Source organism: Nicotiana attenuata, chromosome 6 (genome assembly GCF_001879085.1).
Source record: "Nicotiana attenuata strain UT chromosome 6, NIATTr2, whole genome shotgun sequence".
Taxonomy (NCBI): domain Eukaryota; kingdom Viridiplantae; phylum Streptophyta; class Magnoliopsida; order Solanales; family Solanaceae; genus Nicotiana; species Nicotiana attenuata.
Genome location: NC_031994.1, coordinates 43,432,324 through 43,451,086, shown reverse-complemented (window position 1 = coordinate 43,451,086; position 18,763 = coordinate 43,432,324). Strand labels below are relative to the sequence as shown.

The 18,763-nt window shown below is 33.3% G+C and overlaps 1 protein-coding gene across 1 annotated transcript; it reads right to left on the bottom strand.

Annotated features, from left to right (window-relative positions):
- On the bottom strand, positions 202-4,692 carry LOC109228253 (probable WRKY transcription factor 13). Its single transcript, XM_019393411.1, has 3 exons — positions 4,315-4,692; positions 3,963-4,190; positions 202-536 (listed from the first exon to the last, which is right to left on the bottom strand). The coding sequence occupies exons 1-3, from the start codon at positions 4,593-4,595 to the stop codon at positions 365-367; spliced, it is 681 nt and encodes a 226-aa protein (XP_019248956.1). The 5' UTR covers positions 4,596-4,692; the 3' UTR covers positions 202-364.

Genomic DNA, 18,763 nt, shown 5'->3' with positions numbered 1-18,763 from the left:
CAATTATACTCATTAAGTTAATATAATAATGTCAGAGTTTTATTTCTGCTTGCTTGGAAATTATTGTGGAATGAGAATATTATTCTGGAATCTTATCATATCATCGTTATATTTTCTAAAATCATTATAAAACTATAAGCCTATGGTTTTAGAAGTTAAGCATAGCAGTGTCGCTTTACAATATTGTGAGGCCCATCAAAGTAAAGAGCCAAATCCACACGAACACGATATACAAAAATTACAGATGAAATGGCACGTTCCACTTACTAATAATAACATCAATAGATAGAAAATGAGCCTTTTTCCACAACTTGTTTAAGGAAGTCGAGAAAATAGGTTGGGGAGAAAAGGTGGCTCCAGCTACTTACCATAAGAGATTATTAAGTTGAGATGAAGCTTGTGAATCATCTTCATCAAGTGATGGAGAGTGAACATGCCTACCTTCATATGTCGTAATCACCATTCTTGGATCTTCTGCTAATCTTTCCACCCTTTTCTTAACTCTACAATTATCTTGTGTACACCGGTAATAGCTCCTGCAACACATAATTAATCATATAATAATTACGCTTTTATCTACGGTAGATCGTTCCAATTCATGAGATGCACGCACTTAATGACATATATACAAAGCAGAAATGTCATAAAGTTTTTCATTTTGTTCAGTATAGGACGATATCATCCAGAATATGTATGTTTCTGTCTTGTTCGACTGCTGCTGGTTTGTTAAAAGCAGAATTGGTTTTCTCACCATATTTCTGAATTTTCATTTTAAATATCAATCAAGTAAAACAAGGCCTAATCGAGAATTTTTCTAGCTTTAATTTTGAAAAGACAAAAAGCCCCCTCCAACCAAATATTCACCTTAACATATATGATTTATTTTCAAACAGTCTAAACAACATATATAGTCTCAGGCATTTTTCTGTAATTCTACAGAGATCAACCCCGGGATTTGGAGAAAAGTCAAGTGAGATTCAAAATATAATTAAGCAATATAATAAGATATAACTTAAACGTTAGAACACTTTGATATTGCAATATAGAGCTGTTGGTAGGGCAATGTTATTCCTTTACCTAGTACAACAAAAAGGTAAAAAGATGAGGAAATTGAAATCAAAATAGTGCACAAACAAGAGATGAACAAATTGCAAACTGGCAATTGCTGGATTCATTATCACTAGTGACAATACCCTACTGGGCTCCCTTGTGCATCTTACATTGTCACTTATGTAAAAAGTTGTTGCACTTTTAGTAATTTCAAATAAATTTAATAATTTTACATACCAAACTATCATATATATAGGAAACAAAAGGAAAATCAGACTAAGACGGAATCATAATCCTAATCAAAATTCTTTTTTCACAGACTCTTCAAGGTGCGGATCCTTCAAAAATGCATTACTATTGAAGAATCCAACATACACCTAATAATATTTTCGTAAAGTTCAGGCAACGTAACTATATTGCGGGTGAAAGTAGATAGTAATATAGCAAACCAAACTCCTGAATAAAAAAGAAAGCTCAAGTATAGTAATCATTCAACAACAAAAAAGTTTCAACTTACTATTAACCTAAAGCCAAATCATGCAAAGAAGAGATCCTCAATGGGATCCTCCCCATATCAAACTTCTAGATGTAAAAAAAGTGATCATTATTTCCATTTTTTTTTTTTATTCCTTAGGGTTTTCATTTTGCTAAAAATGCATGTTTTGTTTTGTTTTGTTTCACCACATGGTTCTTTCATCTAGTAGAAGTATTAACAATGCCAGTCTTGATGAGTTGTACCAAATATTAACTAAAAGAATATCCATAATCATATGATGAGATTTTAAATGAATCTTTTTTTAACTTGCAACAAGTTTTGCAATCATTTTTCAAATAATCCTAATTAAAAGATTGTAAAGATTCAGCTCTGCCAATACGATCTGATTTAAGTTCCGAAACATGGCCCAAAAAGCTATCATTTCATGAGTACCAAGTTAATTTTAATTATTCAAATGATTTTCTATCTTTTGAGGTTAATAAGGTCAACTCCAACCCTTACCTCCATTTTCTCCTTCAAAATACAGGATAGTTTAAAATGCAGTAAAGTTACTCCAATCATTACTCCAGTTTTTACTCCAAAAAGAATAATCCATTTTATATTCTTTTCTCTCTTTAATATTATATTATTATTTTTTTATTTAAATTTTATTTTCTTTTTTCTATTAACTCAATCTCTCTCTCTCTCTTTTTTTCTTTTTTACATATTCATCACATAAATTTAATATAAAATTATTTTACACCATAAATTTTTAAATAATATAATTTATAAGCAAATATTATAGATTATATATATTAACAGATAATTCGAATAAAAGTGAAATCATTGAGATACAAGATATCAATACATATTACATTATGGTAAAATTCATATTAAATATTACATAAATATTCAACTTTCACCTCTAGTATGCTCCCATAAATGATTTATTAATGCATTACGAAGCGCAAAATGAGCATCTTTGTCCTTAAATTTTTGTGTCGATTCTTCTCTCTACAATATCATATTATTATCTTTTATTTAAATTTTATTTTCTTATTTTTATTAATTCAATCTATCTTTTTTTTTTTTTTTTACATATTCATCACATATAATTTAATATAAAATTATTTTATACCATAAATTTTTAAATAATATAATTTGAAGCAAATATTATAGATTATATATTAACGGATAATTCAAATAAAAATAAAATCATTGAGATACAAGATAATTCAATACATATTACATTATGGTAAAATTCATATTAAATATTACATAAATATTCAATTTCCACCTCTAGTATGCTCCCATAAATGATCTATTAATGATTACGAAGTGCAAAATGAGCATCTTCGTCCTTAATTTTTTCTGTCGAGCTAAAAATTGCTCAAATCGATGATTTTCATCTACTACCATTTCTGCCGTTGGAGGTGGACATTCCCAATCATCTTGAATTTGTGCATTAAGATCACGTTCATCCTCTATTATCATGTTGTGCAGTATAATACATGTCGTTTTGAGATGATTATATATTTTTTATACGATTATAACTTATAATAAAATTAACTTACAATTTTACATAAAAATAATAAATGCATAAAAATTAATTTACCAAAATTATACGCCAAAGTTAAGATGTAAAATTGATATTATAAAAATATTATATAAACATAATTTGGTATATATAAAGAGATAAATTAACAGAGTTAAATAATAATAAAAATGAATAGTAATGAAGTAGAAGAATAATGTAACTCCATATTTGGAGTAACACTATTCATCTCCTATTTTGGAAGCAAAAATGGGGAGCCTTGGTGCTTCATTATGAAAAAAAAATGCCCCCATTATAGAAAAATGGGGAGGGTGGGAGATGGCCTAATAACAGTACTTCTTTTAGCTCTCTCTCATGACATTAATTACCTACATAATATCCTTAGCTAAACCCAATCTAATCCTCTGAAGCTTTAATGGTATCAGCAGCCAATGCATTGTTCAGGGTAGAGGTATTAAAGAGAAAGAAGATTTCAGAGTTCAAACTATTAGTCGGCCTAATGACCGACTACTAGTGGATTAAAGTGGCTAAATAATTAATTTTTGGATATAAAAATACAAACAAAAAAAATTATAGGCACGATTATATATCGATAAAAACGGAGGAAGAGTGGGCTTACAACAACGGTAAAGTTGACTTAGGTCATCAGTTCAAGTCGTAAAAGTAGCCACTAATACTAGCATCAGGGTAAATACCGCTTGGGTGCGGCCTTTCCAGATCGTTGGTGAACGCAGAATGACTTGCACACCGGACTACTTTTTATTATTATTTTTTTTAATCTTTTAAGAGGGAGCTAGAGAACTCCACATAAGAAGTAGCCAATGTTTGGATCGGAAGCTAGCAAATAAAGAATAAAGAAGAGATTTAGCAAATAATAGGTACCTGGGATGTTGGGTATTTTTGACAACTTTCTGGCCATATTTTCTCCATTTATAACCATCATCCAACACATCCACATCACTCAAAGTCTTGAAACAAAATCTTGGTTCTCTTACTTTCCTTGTTGATGATTTCATCTTCTTCATCTTAATTGCTGAAACCCCTAAATGATCATCAATATTATCCCTTGATCTCTTAATATTGTTGCTCTCATTCACTTCTCCCCATGCCCTAAACTCAATTCCAAAACCATATAAGTAACTATGACTTCTAGACATGCAAATTAACAAAAACGAATCCTTATCATCATCATACTATCCAAATAAATAAAAGGAAAATATATATTAAAGATTACCATGTATTTGCAGAGGATTTTTGCAAAGAAAGAAGATGGGGTCCTCCAAAAATAGAAGTAGTAAGGTCCTCTTTCTGCCTTAGAGAAGTAGATTCAATTAGGGAATTATTATGTGCTGCAAAAGAGGGAGGGATTATGGTGAGGGTTTTATGGTTGCATATTCCAAATGGTAGAGAAGTAGTAATTGCACTGCCCATATTGTTGTTGTTTGGAGGAAAAGTGAAAAACCCAAGTTGTGATGACATATCAGCTTCATCCTCAAACAAACTCTGGCTAAACATCTCTCTGATCTCTTTATTTGAGTGTGTGTGAGGAAGCTCAGCTGTACGAGAAAGCAGGCAATTTGGTTTCTTATAAAAGGAAAAGACTTTGAAACTGTGACACACTAATTAAGAAAAGAGAAGATGATCTTTATATGTACTGTTTAGGTTAAAAGGAACAAAATAATGTGTCAGGTAGATACGTAAAATAATTTTGGTTACCCTTGTTAGGTTATTCGATTACTAATATTTACATGTCAACTTTCTCACATTTTTAATCTTAAAAATAAATAAGGTTATTTGTTAGAACAGACAAAGATGATCTGATACTGTCAAATTTCTTACACTAATAACTTATATAACTTACACTTAATTATATAATATCCCTTTTGCCCTAGATAATATTGCAATATTAACTTTTTAATATACTTGTGAATTTTTAATATGGTTTCATTCATAAATCTTTAATTCTTTATCTAAATGAAATTCATATCAAAACACTTTTTCTAAATGTCAAATATTTTCTTCCACTTCACAATAGCTCGCACCTTTTCTTTTTCATCTCCTCGTTATAAGCTGGTCTACCATAAAAAGTAAGAAGGTTTAAGTAAAGGATCAGTAAGAAAGCTAAAATTATAAGTTGTAAAAGAAAGGGAAAAAAAGGACAAAAAAAAAAAAAAAAAAAAAAAAAAAAAAAACTAAGTGATGTGCTACCACTTAGAGTGGGTTTTCTAAACAAAGTCAATTAGATTTAAATTGTACTGCATGTTGCAACTTTAACCTAAAAGCAAAGGTAAATCCATATTGTACCCAAAGGTCAACCAAATCAAAACAGTATGGAGGGTGAGAACATGGGAGCTTTTACATGTTTTAATGCTCTGTGTTGTTTCTTTCTTTGCCTTTTTTGTCCAAAAAGTAGAGTGACTTTTTACATTTGTTGCATTGAAGTATTATGCCACTCATTCGTTTTTTTTTTTTTTAAATATTACCATGAAATCTTTAATGGATCCAATGATAAAAGGGCAAGGAGATGAGTACAAAATAATGGAACAGAAACTTGATACTAAGTGGAGGAAAAAAAAGGCGTTAATTCATGATAGGCCTATGGTCTCAAAAGGGAAAGATAAAAAAAGGAAAAAAAGGTTCAAATATTATGCTGTATTTGTCCTAAAAAACTATCCCATGTTAAGGCTACGTTTTGGATGAAAACTATTTTCCTACGAAATTTTTTGAAAAATAAGTTATATTCTTACTTAATTTTTTGTGTTTGAAAACTAAAAATAATATTTTTCTGAAAAATATATAATCTAGTCAAAATTATAGGATACATAATGAGTGAGGATGGAGAAAAAGCAGGGCAACAGGCGAAGTGAGCATTAGGGGTAGGGCTTAGGTTGGGAGTTCGGTACGGCTTAGGATTTGAGGGGTCAGGGTTTGGTTGGAGGTCAGGATCAGGGTCAAGGTCAGAGTCGGGCTCCGGGTCGAGTTTAGGGTTGGTTTCGGGTTTAGGGTTAAAGTTCGGGGCCGGGGTTACACTCCGGGATCGGGATTCGGGTTTGGTACGAGGACGAGGTCGGGGTTAGGGTTTAGGGTCGGTAGGGGCATGCTCAGGGTCGATATTAGGGTCTAGATCAAGCTTGATGTCAAGGTCACAATCGAGGTCACGATTTAGGTTGGGGTCCAAAACGCTTCCGAGGTCGGCGTCAGGGGCCTAAGGTTAGGTTCGGGGGTCAGGGCCAAGTCCTAGGTCGAGAGTCAGGGGTAGGTTTAAGGTCGGGAGTTAGGGATCGGCTCAGAAACTAAGGTTGGGGTTCGTGGTATAGGTTTGGGTTTGAGGTCGAGAGTTGAGGTCTGAATTGAGGTTGGGAGTCGTTGAGTTTTAATTCAGGATTTGGGTCAGGGATCGTTAGTGAGATTAGGTCTTAGGTCGGGAGTAGGGTTCGAGTACGATTTCGCGGTTGGGATTGGGGTCCGAAGTCAAAATCGAGGTTACGGTCAGGTCTATATTTGGAAGTCGGGTCAAGGTACAGGTTCAGGGTTGGCATTGCGTTGACATCGGCGATTGAGGTCGGGGGTCTATGTCCGATTTCAAAGGTCCAGGGCTCGAGGCAGTTGCTGGGCGGAGGGTGAGCTTAGGTGTCGAGGTTGGAAGGTAGTGTCAGAGGCGAGAGATACCGAGAACGGGGGACGTTGGTGTGTGCCTAAGGGTCGGTGATAGGGTTCAATGCACGCAGGGGTGAGCGAGGTGGTGTTTTGGTCCAAGATGTTCCAAGGGCGGCGGTGCAGGTTGGGTGGATTAAGAGGTAGACAGGGTGAGTTGGGGAGCGAGTAGGTTGGGGAGTTTTGGAGTGGTGGGGTGGATTTGGGTGTGGATTGTGGATGGTTCAAAGAGAGTTTTTCAAAAATTTTCTCTTCTCCTTGTAGGGAAGTCATTTTCTGAAATTGGAGGAAAATGTATTCACAAGTAAAATATATTTTTTTTAAAAATATTTAAGCCAATCAACATAAAAAAAAATTAAAAAAATTCTTGAAAATATTTTCCTCCATACAAAACACACCCTAAATTTTCACATCTAACAGTTTTGAATTTCTCCGCATGAGGATGTGTTTGTATCATAATTTAAACAAGAGTTTAAAATTTGGATTGATAATGTACAATAATTTTTATATTATCAAGTGACCTAAAAGATAAAAGTTCGTGATATTGTGAAATTAGTAATTTGAAGATTAATGCGTGAATAATAGATAATTTATATAAACTCGGGTGATGGAGCAGAGGAAAGGGAAAATGGGGAACGGATACTATGCTACTGATGGGATTTGAACCCTCTACCTCCAATGTGGAAGGCAGGGAGTTCGCCCCCTCAACTCTAACTTTAAATGATAGCTTAAATTTTTTTACACTAAGTGAATTTTAACCTATATATGAAAAAAACATTAGTTATAATTTTTACAAGATTATTTAATTCTTAGCAAGAGATTTACCTGTAATTACATAATAAGTAACATGATTGTGTAAATATTTTTTTCATCACCAATGCATAGAAGTATATAACTTAGTAGGCGTTTGGACATAAGAATTGTAAACTTCGGAAAAATTGTGAAAATTTTTTTGAAGTGAAAATTAGAGTTGTGTTTGGACATAAATTTCAGTTTGGGTTGTTTTTGAAGTTTTGTGAGCGATTTGAGCGAAAACTTTGAAAAATAGCTTTTTACAGTTTTTCAAATTTTCGAAAATTTTCAAAATGTATCTTCAAGTGAAAATTGAAAAATTTATGAACAAACGCTGTTTTCGAAAAAAAGTGAAATTTTTTTGGAAAAATCTTCCATCAAATTTTATGTCCAAACAGGTACTTAAACTCATAAGTTATCCTTAAACAAATGAACTTTGCACTTAGAGATGTGGCCTAACGGTTACTAAAGTGGGTGCTAACCATGAAAGACGAGCTGGGTCCAAATTCCAGTAAAGACAAGTAATGCATAGGTATTCTTTCCATCGTCTTGATAGATCGAGCTACACGTGTTTTGGTGAGAAATATTAGGTATCTCGTGAAATAATAAATTTACGCAAACTTGCCCGCCACTTTTAGTTTAAAAAAGCAAACGAAGCAACTTGTGAAAACTGAAAATTGACATACTAATGTATGGAATACGTAGATATAGGGTTTCTTTTTGTATCAGTATGTAGGGTTTCTTTATGCCATCAAAAAAAGCACAAAAAATCAAGAGCAATGATAATGAATCTTGGTTGCAAATCTATTCCTCTGTATCTCAGCTGAAGATATCATTATGATAGATTGAAAGGCAAGGGCCTATTTGACTTTTTGGCTGCTATGTAAAAGCTTCTTGCCTTTTTCCTCTCTACTTTTGATATATTATTATTCCAACACCAACCACCCACAATTACTTAATTTCTCTTTCTTTCTTTTAGTTCCAAACAACCCTATAATATTGTTATCATCTCTTCAATTGCACACATTAATCTATGTTAACTTTGGTTTGCAAAAATGCCATCATATATTCATTGATGAAACTATTAACTTTCATTGAACAATAATGCTTTTTAGATAGTTTCAATAGCCTAATTAATTAGTTTAACATTGATGGGTCAATCAAGTTCATCTGATTGGCTCGCAAATATTCACTTTTTATTACTTTTTATATTACTGTTATCATTGCAGCACTTGTGCTTATGAATTCCGTACTAGAAAGAAATAATGATCATTTTATAGGTTTATATAAATGAATAAGGTAAGTTATATAACAGAAACTTAGGTTTATATTCTAAATTCTAGATTAAAAATAGGGAAAATTTCACATTAGAACAACTGCGCTCCATACTTTTCAATTTTATAGCCCATATTTCAATTTACAACCAACTAGCCCATAAATAATAGGCTAAGATTCAACATCCAACTCCAATAGGTTCTCAAAATTATTATTTAATTTTTAAAAAAGATTCCTTAAGCTTTTAAATTACTTTTCGAATCAGTAATTGTGACTCAAATATTAATTTAACAAACCAACTTCATTTGGGTGGTGAAAATTAGATTTTTTACAAGCTTAAATATGTGGGTTTAAATTTCGAATTTGATTTTATGAGAAATTTGGAGTGGGTGTTATTTAGACTTCTTAGAAATAGTATAAGGAGGTTGTATATTAAATTTGAAGTCATTTAATGGAGATTTGGACTGGTTTTGAATAAGAATTGCAACTGAAAATCGTGGAAGAAGTTCGTCTACAGACGCTTGTATAAAGGTGTATAAAAGTGTATAACAGTGTATAAGGTGTGTTTCTACACTCATATACAATATTATACAAGATTATACATAATTATACAAAAAACTGACTTCGTCTTCTTTCTTACGTCTTTTCTGAAATTTAATTCAAATCTTGCTCAAATCTACTCCAAATCACTTCAAATTTAAATTTTGTACTCCTTTTGATATTTTCAATCAATTGGAACAATACACAATCCAAACAACTAACAAATTCAAAACAATTCATTTTCAAAAGCAAAGCTTTGAATGATCTTCAATGGTGGATTTCTACTCTTCAATTTTCTTTCATTGCAAGCAGGTGACACAGGAGGAGAAGCAGAAAATACACGGTCCTTTGAAGCATATGGAAAAGATGTGAGAAGAAGAGAGAGTGAAAGCAATAGTTGTGAGAACAAAGAATTAACTCCAAAGCTTTTAGAAGCAATTGTTGTAAAAACATATATTTTGAATTTGCAAGTGCTTTCAAAATATGTACAATGTGGGCTAGGTGGGGTAAAACTTAAAAACATGGGCCATTTTTTGTTATGGTGTGAAGTCATGTGTATTTTCTTGTAATTCTTTTTTAAAAATATGCTAAATTCTAGATTAATTAAATAAGGCCGACAATTTCGTTCAGTAATTTTAATTCAGAATTTGTAAATATATATATAGGAGTATTACTAGACCAAAAAAATAAAAACATAGAGATGCACAAATATACCTCCTTTCTTTTACTACAACTGCTATTGCTATTACTATATCAAAATTGATGGGAATGGATAGGATATTTTACCCTTAATTAAAGGTCTCGCCTTAAATATAAAAAATAAAAAAAAAATTCTGTTAAAGAACACTTCTCCCGTTAATGAACCTTACACTATGTCAATTCAGATTAGCACACAGCCTAAGCCTAATGTAAATATCGGAAACATATGAGAAACAAAAAACATGTAAAAACACATGATATTTCTACTAGTACTATATATAGAGGGAAAATAAATATATAAAAACAAGCAAACAAATGTTTGTGTCGGTGGCAAAATGTTGTCAAGCATATCGTCATTCTGGAGTTGATAGTGGATATGTCTCAGTAATGCTACAACTTATAAAATAGGCAATGGGGTTGCCTGCAGTATGCAATGCCTCCAATATAATGGGACAGCATAATTATATATTTGCGTATGGAAAGAATTCAATTTACTTAATCGCTAATACTTTAATATGTTGTACTATGCTATTTGTCTTAGTTTTAAGTAATTATTTAATTCAGTTATTATATATATATATATATATATATATATATTTTATCACTATATAAAAAATAAACTCGTATGAATATATAATATATTTTCAATCATCATTATATATGATGGTGCGATCTTAATGATCATATATATGTATGCATGTCAGTTTATCTTATATTAATACCAATCTTATACTCCCTTCGGTTCACAATAAGTGTCCAATTTACTTTTAGCACGCTCATTAAGGAAATACTAAATTCTATACAAAAATACCTACTATGACTAAACTACCCCTAATTAAATATTTAATGTGAGGAGTAACAAAACCTTTTAGGAATATGTACATAGGGGTTATTTTGTAAAAACAAATTGAATTCTTTCTTGATTACATAACTGGACACTTATTTTGAACCAAAATAAAAAAGTAAATTGGATACTTATTGTGAACCGGAAGGAGTACTTATTATTGATGCATGTTTTTCTGAAAGCCAGATAGCTAGATGGAGTATAAATTTGTATATCGAATCAGAATTTCAGAATGCAAGACACCTGCATTCATTTCTTTAGGTTTCTCAATTGGTGTTCCGTACTCGTGCTTTGAGTCCACTTTATTTGAATTTGCATGAAAAAATTTAGCTAGCGTTTGGACATACATTTGATTAAAACTTAAAAAAAAGTTTTTAAAGAAGAGATGAAAAATAATTTTTAAAATTAGAAATTATGTTTGAACATGCATTGTACTTCAAAAGTATATGAAGTTTTGTGAGTAGAAATTTAAAATTTCAAAAACTACTCTAAAGCTCTATTCGGGATTTGAAGATTTTGTTTTCAAAAGCTATTAAAAATGGTTAAAATCTATAAACAAACAGATATTTGAAAAAAAAAAACTCTCAAAATTTATGGCCAAACATGAGCTTAATTGAGGCAAAATGCTGCTTAATAAGGCTAATCCTATAAAGTTTAAATCCTGAATCCGTTTTTTGTCTTTAATTATCATTTCTTTCGTTTATATGGCAACTCTGTTTTATTCACTATATAATAAAGATTTTGAAACTTAACTGGTTCATGACTTCATGTTAGTACTTAATGACTGAGATCATTTGCTCCATCGTCGAATCATTCTCTTTCGCGATAAAGAAGGGGCCTAGTAACAAGAAGAAGAACTGGAATTGTCTATTTCTTGGGACTTGAATTATTCTTTTGTATAACTTGGTAGGTTCACTTTTCCTTTTTTCTTTTGGTATTGGCAACTAGGGGTATATGATGTGTGGCTGTAATTATATATTTTTAGTGCATTATTTACTGTACATTTAGGTGCTTTAATGATAAACTATATTATATTTGTGTTTATTTGTGTAATTTTATGTATAGGTACAATAAAGATGAAATTGCGAGCAAAACGAATATTTTGGACGAAAAAGTGCAAACGAAGCAGTGAGCAGGCATAGCAAGCCAAATAGCTCGCGATAGAGCAGGCGAGGCGAGCTGTCTTGCTTGTGTTTGAGTGTGCGCCGCCTGGGTTAAGGCGAGATCGAGCTCGCGGCAAAGCTGGCGACCCGCAGGCTTAGGCGAGGTGGAGCGCGCTGTAGAGCTTGCGGCGCACGGTCTATAGCGAGGGTGTTCCGAATTTTAAAAGCCTATTTCGTCTCCTTGTTGGGTTTGGACTTGGGCTATTTCGTTTAGGTCTTTTCCCTGCACATATAAACAGTCAATTAATACCATTTTGAAGGAGTTTTGTGACCAGAGGCAAGAATAGCACGTGGAACAACTTTTGGGGGAAAGAATCATCGAGTTCTACATTCCTTCATCTTTTCTTTGTAATTTGTTTATGCAAAATACTTGAAAAATTGTTACTACGAATATGAGTAGCTAAACTTTTAATCTAGGGTTTGATAGAACCTATTATTGAAGGATGATTTTCCCATTGCGTTTAATACAAATTCGCCATTTACTTTTCTCTACTTGTTCAACTATATTATTGTTGTTGTTGGTTGAAGGGCCCGCAATTGATTGTATCTATTTAGTGTGTACTGCTCGAGAGAGAGTACGCATTTAGGTAGTTGTTGAACAACACCACTCCTAACGTATTTGAGGGATCAATACAGAGGGTTTAAAGGCGGGATTAAAGATAACGAAACCTTGGTGCGATCATAGTGAGTAGTAAGGGTGTACAAAGAAAATCCATAAATCGCACCAACCCGATAATCCGAGCAAAACCGGGAAAAAAAACCCGATTGTGGTTTGGTTTGATTTTGTTTTAACTAAAAAGAGTCAAATCGAAACCAAACCAACCCGACATTATATTTATACAATTTTAAAAAATATTTATGATATAAATATTTATTTTAATATAATTTATAAATACTTCTTAAACCAGTTCACGGTTTTATCCTTAAAAGTATTATTTAAATTTTGGACTTAACATTCTTGAATGGTTCAATAAATTTTATAGCCCATAAAGGTAGTAAGTCAATAATAACGCTAATAAAGGAGTTTCAATTCAACACTAGGAATGACAATAGTGTTGGATATCTATTTTTTTTGTTTTGCATTGATTTATAATGAAAATGTATAACCTAGTTTATCTTCTTTTTTATGCTTAGTTGTGTAATTAATAGTACTTATTAGTTGTACTTATTTTAGCACGACCTATATAGTATTTATAGATTATGTTAATTTTTATTATGGTGTATTAATTAGTAATATTTTCTTTGTGCAATTTTATTATCTATGTTATTGAATATTTGAGTACAATGTCATAACTCAACTCATATTATTATTTTATTTTCTTGGAAAATACATTATATAGTTGTATCCTACTAGGACTAAAATAAATATTTGGAGCACAAATTACATATTTTGTGCTAGTAAGACTTTACCGGAAAAAAACCAGAAAACACGGGAAAAAAAACCGAAAAATCCGAGAAAAATCGAGATTGAAAAAATCGACTTTATTGGCTTGGTTTGGTTTATAAATTTAAAAACCTACCATTGGTTTGGTTTGTTAATAGAAAAACTCGCATCAACCCGATCTATGTACACCCCTAGTGAATGGTAAATTAGCGCAGCTAGCGTAGTTCGAGAGAATACGTCTAGTAAATTATGGTAGTTGCTGGAGAAAGAGCTACACACTCAAAGTATTCACGATCGGTAGAGAATACATGGGTGAATTTACAGGAACCGTAGCGGGGGAGATTCCAACAATAGGGGAAATCAAAACCCTAGACTTTTCCAATCTTGTCTATAATATTTGCTTTGTTAGTAGTAAAATTACAGCTTTTTGATTACCTTGCTTTTAGTTAGTAAACAATCAACTCATTATTCAATATTTTTGAAGGTTGATTATTTGGATTCTTGCGAAAGTAGTCGTTATGATTAATAGGTTAATTCTCTGTAGGATTCGACTCCGGACTTGGAAACCAGCTTATATTTGCAACGACCGCTAGACCTCTTAGGAGGCATAGTTGGGCGTGATCAATGTATATAGGTCGGATTGGTTCGGATTTTTCAATTACCAAACCAAACCAATGGTGTCAGTTTTTCAAAATTTATAAACCAAACCAAATCAATAAAGTCGGGGTTTTCAATCTCAAGTTTTCGATTTTTTTTCGGATTTTCGGGTTTTTTCCCGTTAAAGTCTTAAAAGCGCAAAATATGTAATTTGTGCTCCGAATATTTATTTTAGTCCTAGTAGATACAACTATATAATATATTTTTCAAGAAAATAAAATAATAATATGAGATGAGTCATAACATTGTACTAAAATATTCAATAACATAGATAATAAAGTCGCACAAAGAAAATATTACAAATTAATACACCATAATAAAAATTAACATAATATAAGAATATTACATAGGTCATGCTAAAATAAGTACAACTAATAAGTACTAGGTTATAAATTTTCATTATAAATCAATGCAAAACTAAAAAAACGGATATCCATCACAATTGTTATTCCCAGTGTTTGAGTTAATTTTTTATTAGCATTGGTATTGATTAGAACTTTATGGGCTATAAAATTTATTGGACCATTCAAGAATGTTAAGTCAAAACTTTAAATAATACGTTTAAAGATCTGTGAACAAGTTTAAGAAATATTTTGTAAATTATATTACAATAAATATTTATTTGTATAAAATATTTTTAAAATTATATAAATGTAATGTCGGGTTGGTTTGGTTTCGACCTGACTCTTTTTAGTTAAAACCAAACCAAATCAATTATGATCGGGGTTTTTTTCCAACATCAAACCAAATCAAACCAAACCACAATCGAGTTTTTTTCTCGATTTGATACGGATTATTGGGTTGATGCGGTTAATCAGTTTTCTTTGTACACCCCTATTGGCAATGCTATTACCCCCATAAAAGATGTGATCTTTTATTAGCAAGTTGAATTACTAAAAAATGAGAAAGTAGAAAAGAGGTCGGAATTAATATCGGTAAGAGGTATTAAGTGAATTTGAGTACATTTTCAACATATCTGAAGTTGTTAAGCAACTACCGCTTAGGATAAAATTTGGAGCTTTAATTATGCAAGAAGCTTTAAAATTCAAACAATATGATTCATTAATTTCATCTATATCTCTCTTAATATTTCTATAAGGACAAATTCACAAATGTATGAGCTACTAGTATATTTTCATGGAACAAAGTTTTCTATTCCACACATCGGTCATTTAATTTACTTTTCACAAACGTATAATAACGCACGATAATATTTTTCTTTGAAAAAAGTTGAACTTGAAACCTCTAGTTCATTTGAGACTTATTACAACATAAGTGTTGATAGGTTTTCAATATCTTTGCCGTGTGTTTTGATGATCTAACAAACTTAATATCAAGAACCAGATAGGGAACCTAACTCACTTGGATTACACTGCATCTAACGGATTCCAGCCAAATGTGAACTGCTACAGCTTCAGGAGCTAGGAACCTGATCACGCCCAACTATGCCTTATCAAAGACAAAGCGGTCGTCGCAAATATAATCCGGTTTTTAAATCCGAAGTCGAATCCTCAGGGAACTAACCTATCTATTACAACTCTTGGTGATGTTATTATTAGCTCAAACAATTTCCAGATGCAAGATTTTTATCGCTAAATATTGAGTTTTTGTTTAACTAATTCAAAATGATATTAAAACTAACAATATGCTAAATCAAAGATAATTCAATGGTAAAAAGGTCTAGGGTATTGATTTCCCCAATTGCTAGTTTAAGTCTTAACTCTGTTGCTATAATCTAGCCGTAATACTCTGAGCTATGGGCTATCGCAATTATCTCTCGGTCAACTACGATAATTTACTAGAGCATTCTCTCGAACTACTCTAGCTGATAATTTATGCAGCTCTGAATTATCCGACCAAAGTTTCGTTATCTCTAACCCCACTTTTAAGTTCAAGTAATGAATCTCTTCTATTACCCAAAAGTGGTGTTGTTCAACAGCAGTCTAACCTAGTATTCTTTCTCAAGCAACACAAGGCAATTAGACACGATTAACCAAGGGCCCATTCAATTAATCACCATACAACACATAGTTGAACAATCATATAATAAACCCGGCTTGATTATAACAAAATTGAGTCAAAACTTCATCCAACAATTGGTTCCATCAACCCTAGATTAGATGTTTAGCTACTCATAGCAAAGCAAGATAAAACTACAAAAGTATTCATAATGTGCAATTGAAATAACAAAAGAGAAGATAGAAAAACTCTAATGGTTGGTTGCTCTTCTCACACTTGTTCTAGCCTCCAAATCAATCTAAAAACAAGCTTAAAACTTGCTTGGGCGAGTTTGTTAAGTTTATAAAGGGTTGTGATAAGTTTTTCCCGATTTACACTTTAGTCCCAAAATTTCTGGGCAGTTACACAGTCCACCGCGGCCGCGGAAAAATGCGGCGCGACCGCGGTGAAAGACAAACATTCTACCTTGCTTTCTTAGCCTACCGCTGTCCAGCCGCGGTCAACCGCGATCGCGGTGGCTTCAAGCCCAATCCTCTTTGCCTCTTTCTTGCTTATTTTCGCTCGGGTTCTTCTTGATTGGCTTTTTATCCACCTTCTTGACTCCAAAACACTCCATAGGCTCTTCCTAACTTGGATTAGTCCCTGCGAAGCAAAAGAACACTAATTAGAGTATTTTGTTATCATTTAGCCTTTAAAACAACAATAAAGCATGGCACAATTGGAGTGTAAATAACATCTATATAGCCTATTACCAACACCCCACACTTAAACCGTTGCTAGTCCTCTAGCAACAAACCACACTCTATAAGACTAATCGTCATTTGGTCACTTCCCTACTCCCAATACCAAGAATAGTTCACATGGATAGACTACTTCAACACAACCTCCTCGCCTCAAGAGTGGACTCCTTTCTAGCCACGCAATGCCCCTAAACAACTCTCTTACTCTCAGTCAGAGGTCCAGACTTACCTTCCCTTCAAGAATCATGTGCCTACTCACTACAAAATAGGATTATATCGTTTACAAATCACACACTGAGGAATTCACATAAAAATTTCACTCACCCTCAGAACAAATTCTTATGCCACAAACAACACACCATAGGCTTGCCCGTAGTGTAATATCGACTAATCGAGCTCATTCGGTCTAGAATCAAGTAGGACTTTATTTGGTTGTAATGTTGGCTGCGGGACGGGTAGGATACATCTGGGTATAGTGACTACACTTCCCTAAGCACTCCACTACATTGTGCACTTTTAAACTCTTCACTTTATCACACCTTCCTTCCACTATTATATTATTGTGTTAATCCCTTCTTTTTCTTCTTGAGCACACTTTTTCTTTTAAAAGCTGCCACCACTTTGATGCTTCTATTCTTTCTTTTTTTGGTGGCCTCTCATATTTTTTATCAACCAGTGCACTTTTTCTTTTTGTCCCCTTATTCCACTTAACAACCCAACCAACCACCCCACACTTATATTTTTCCATATCCGTTATACTTTGAGTGCTTCTAAGAGGTGATAAGGTTCAACAAGATAGGCTATTTAAACACGGGTTAGGTTTGTAATGTGGTTGCCAAGAAAAATAGGCCTACAGGCTCAACGGGGTTGACTAGGGTATACACATTTAGGTGGGAACAAGCATACATAGAAGGGTTAAGCAAAGAAACGCCTCTATCACTTTCCAGACCAAACAAGGCTACCATTTTGCTTTGCACACACACAGGGCAAGTTCTAGGCATTGAATGTTAACACAGAATATAGAAAACCTCACTCACACACGGCACATGACTCAATTAGGATCATCAGACACTCCGTTCTAAGTACTTGAGCCATTCAGGGACACACAATTTAAGGCCTTCTTTAAGTCAACTAAAGAGCCTAAGTGTCACACTAAAGCAGTCTTATTCAAGGTACCATAGAGTTAAGGGTCCCTATTTCCATTTCTCGCCCAAGACTTTNNCCTTTTTTGAGCATACACTGAATAGGGCTAACCCAATTGCTGTCAGAGATGGGGAAGATGATACCCGCATCCAACCATTTGATCACTTCCTTCTTTACCACCTCTTTCATATTCGGGTTCAGCCTTCGTTGATGTTCTGTGGAAGGTTTGTGCCCTTCTTCCAAGAGAATCTTGTGCATACAAAAAGCTAGGCTAATACCCTTTATGTCCGCCATGGTCCAACCAGTGGCAGTCTTACATTCCTGTAACACTTGTAGGAGTTGCTCTACCTGCACATCTAGCAAACCGGATGATATAATAACAGGTAAAGTAGAATTAGGCCCTAAGAAAGCGTACCTGAGGTGAGTTGGAAGCGGTTTCAGCTCCAGTCGTGGTGGTTCCTCTACTGATGGTTTTGCTGGTGGTGTAGTTCTTTTTTCTAACTCAAGGGACTCGAACTGAGGTTCCCTCTTCCAGAATCCTTGGCCTTCGAGTGCCATGACCCACTCTGCCAACCCTTCACCATCTATCTCCTCTAAATTTGTCAAGCAAGCTAACAATGGATCTTTCGTATTCAGGATCTCATCATCTTCATGCAGTATCACATCCACTGCCTCCACTAAGGAGCAATTAGCATATTCACTGGGTCTCCTCATGGATTGCTGAACGTTAAATATAACTTTTTCATCGTTCAACCTTATTTTTAATTCCCCAGTTTCACAATCAATCAATGCTCTCCCAGTGGCCAAGAATGGCCTCCCTAGAATGATGGGTA

What these genes read in the sequence shown, in the direction of transcription:
- LOC109228253 (XM_019393411.1), bottom strand. Translation starts at nt 4,595, where the DNA reads ATGTTTAGCCAGAGTTTGTTTGAGGATGAAGCTGATATGTCATCACAA. An exon ending in AAATCCTCTGCAAATACATG is followed by an intron (nt 4,191 to 4,314) that starts GTAATCTTTAAT and finishes AATTGAGTTTAG; the next exon opens with GGCATGGGGAGAAGTGAATG. An exon ending in AAAAATACCCAACATCCCAG is followed by an intron (nt 537 to 3,962) that starts GTACCTATTATT and finishes TATGTGTTGCAG; the next exon opens with GAGCTATTACCGGTGTACAC.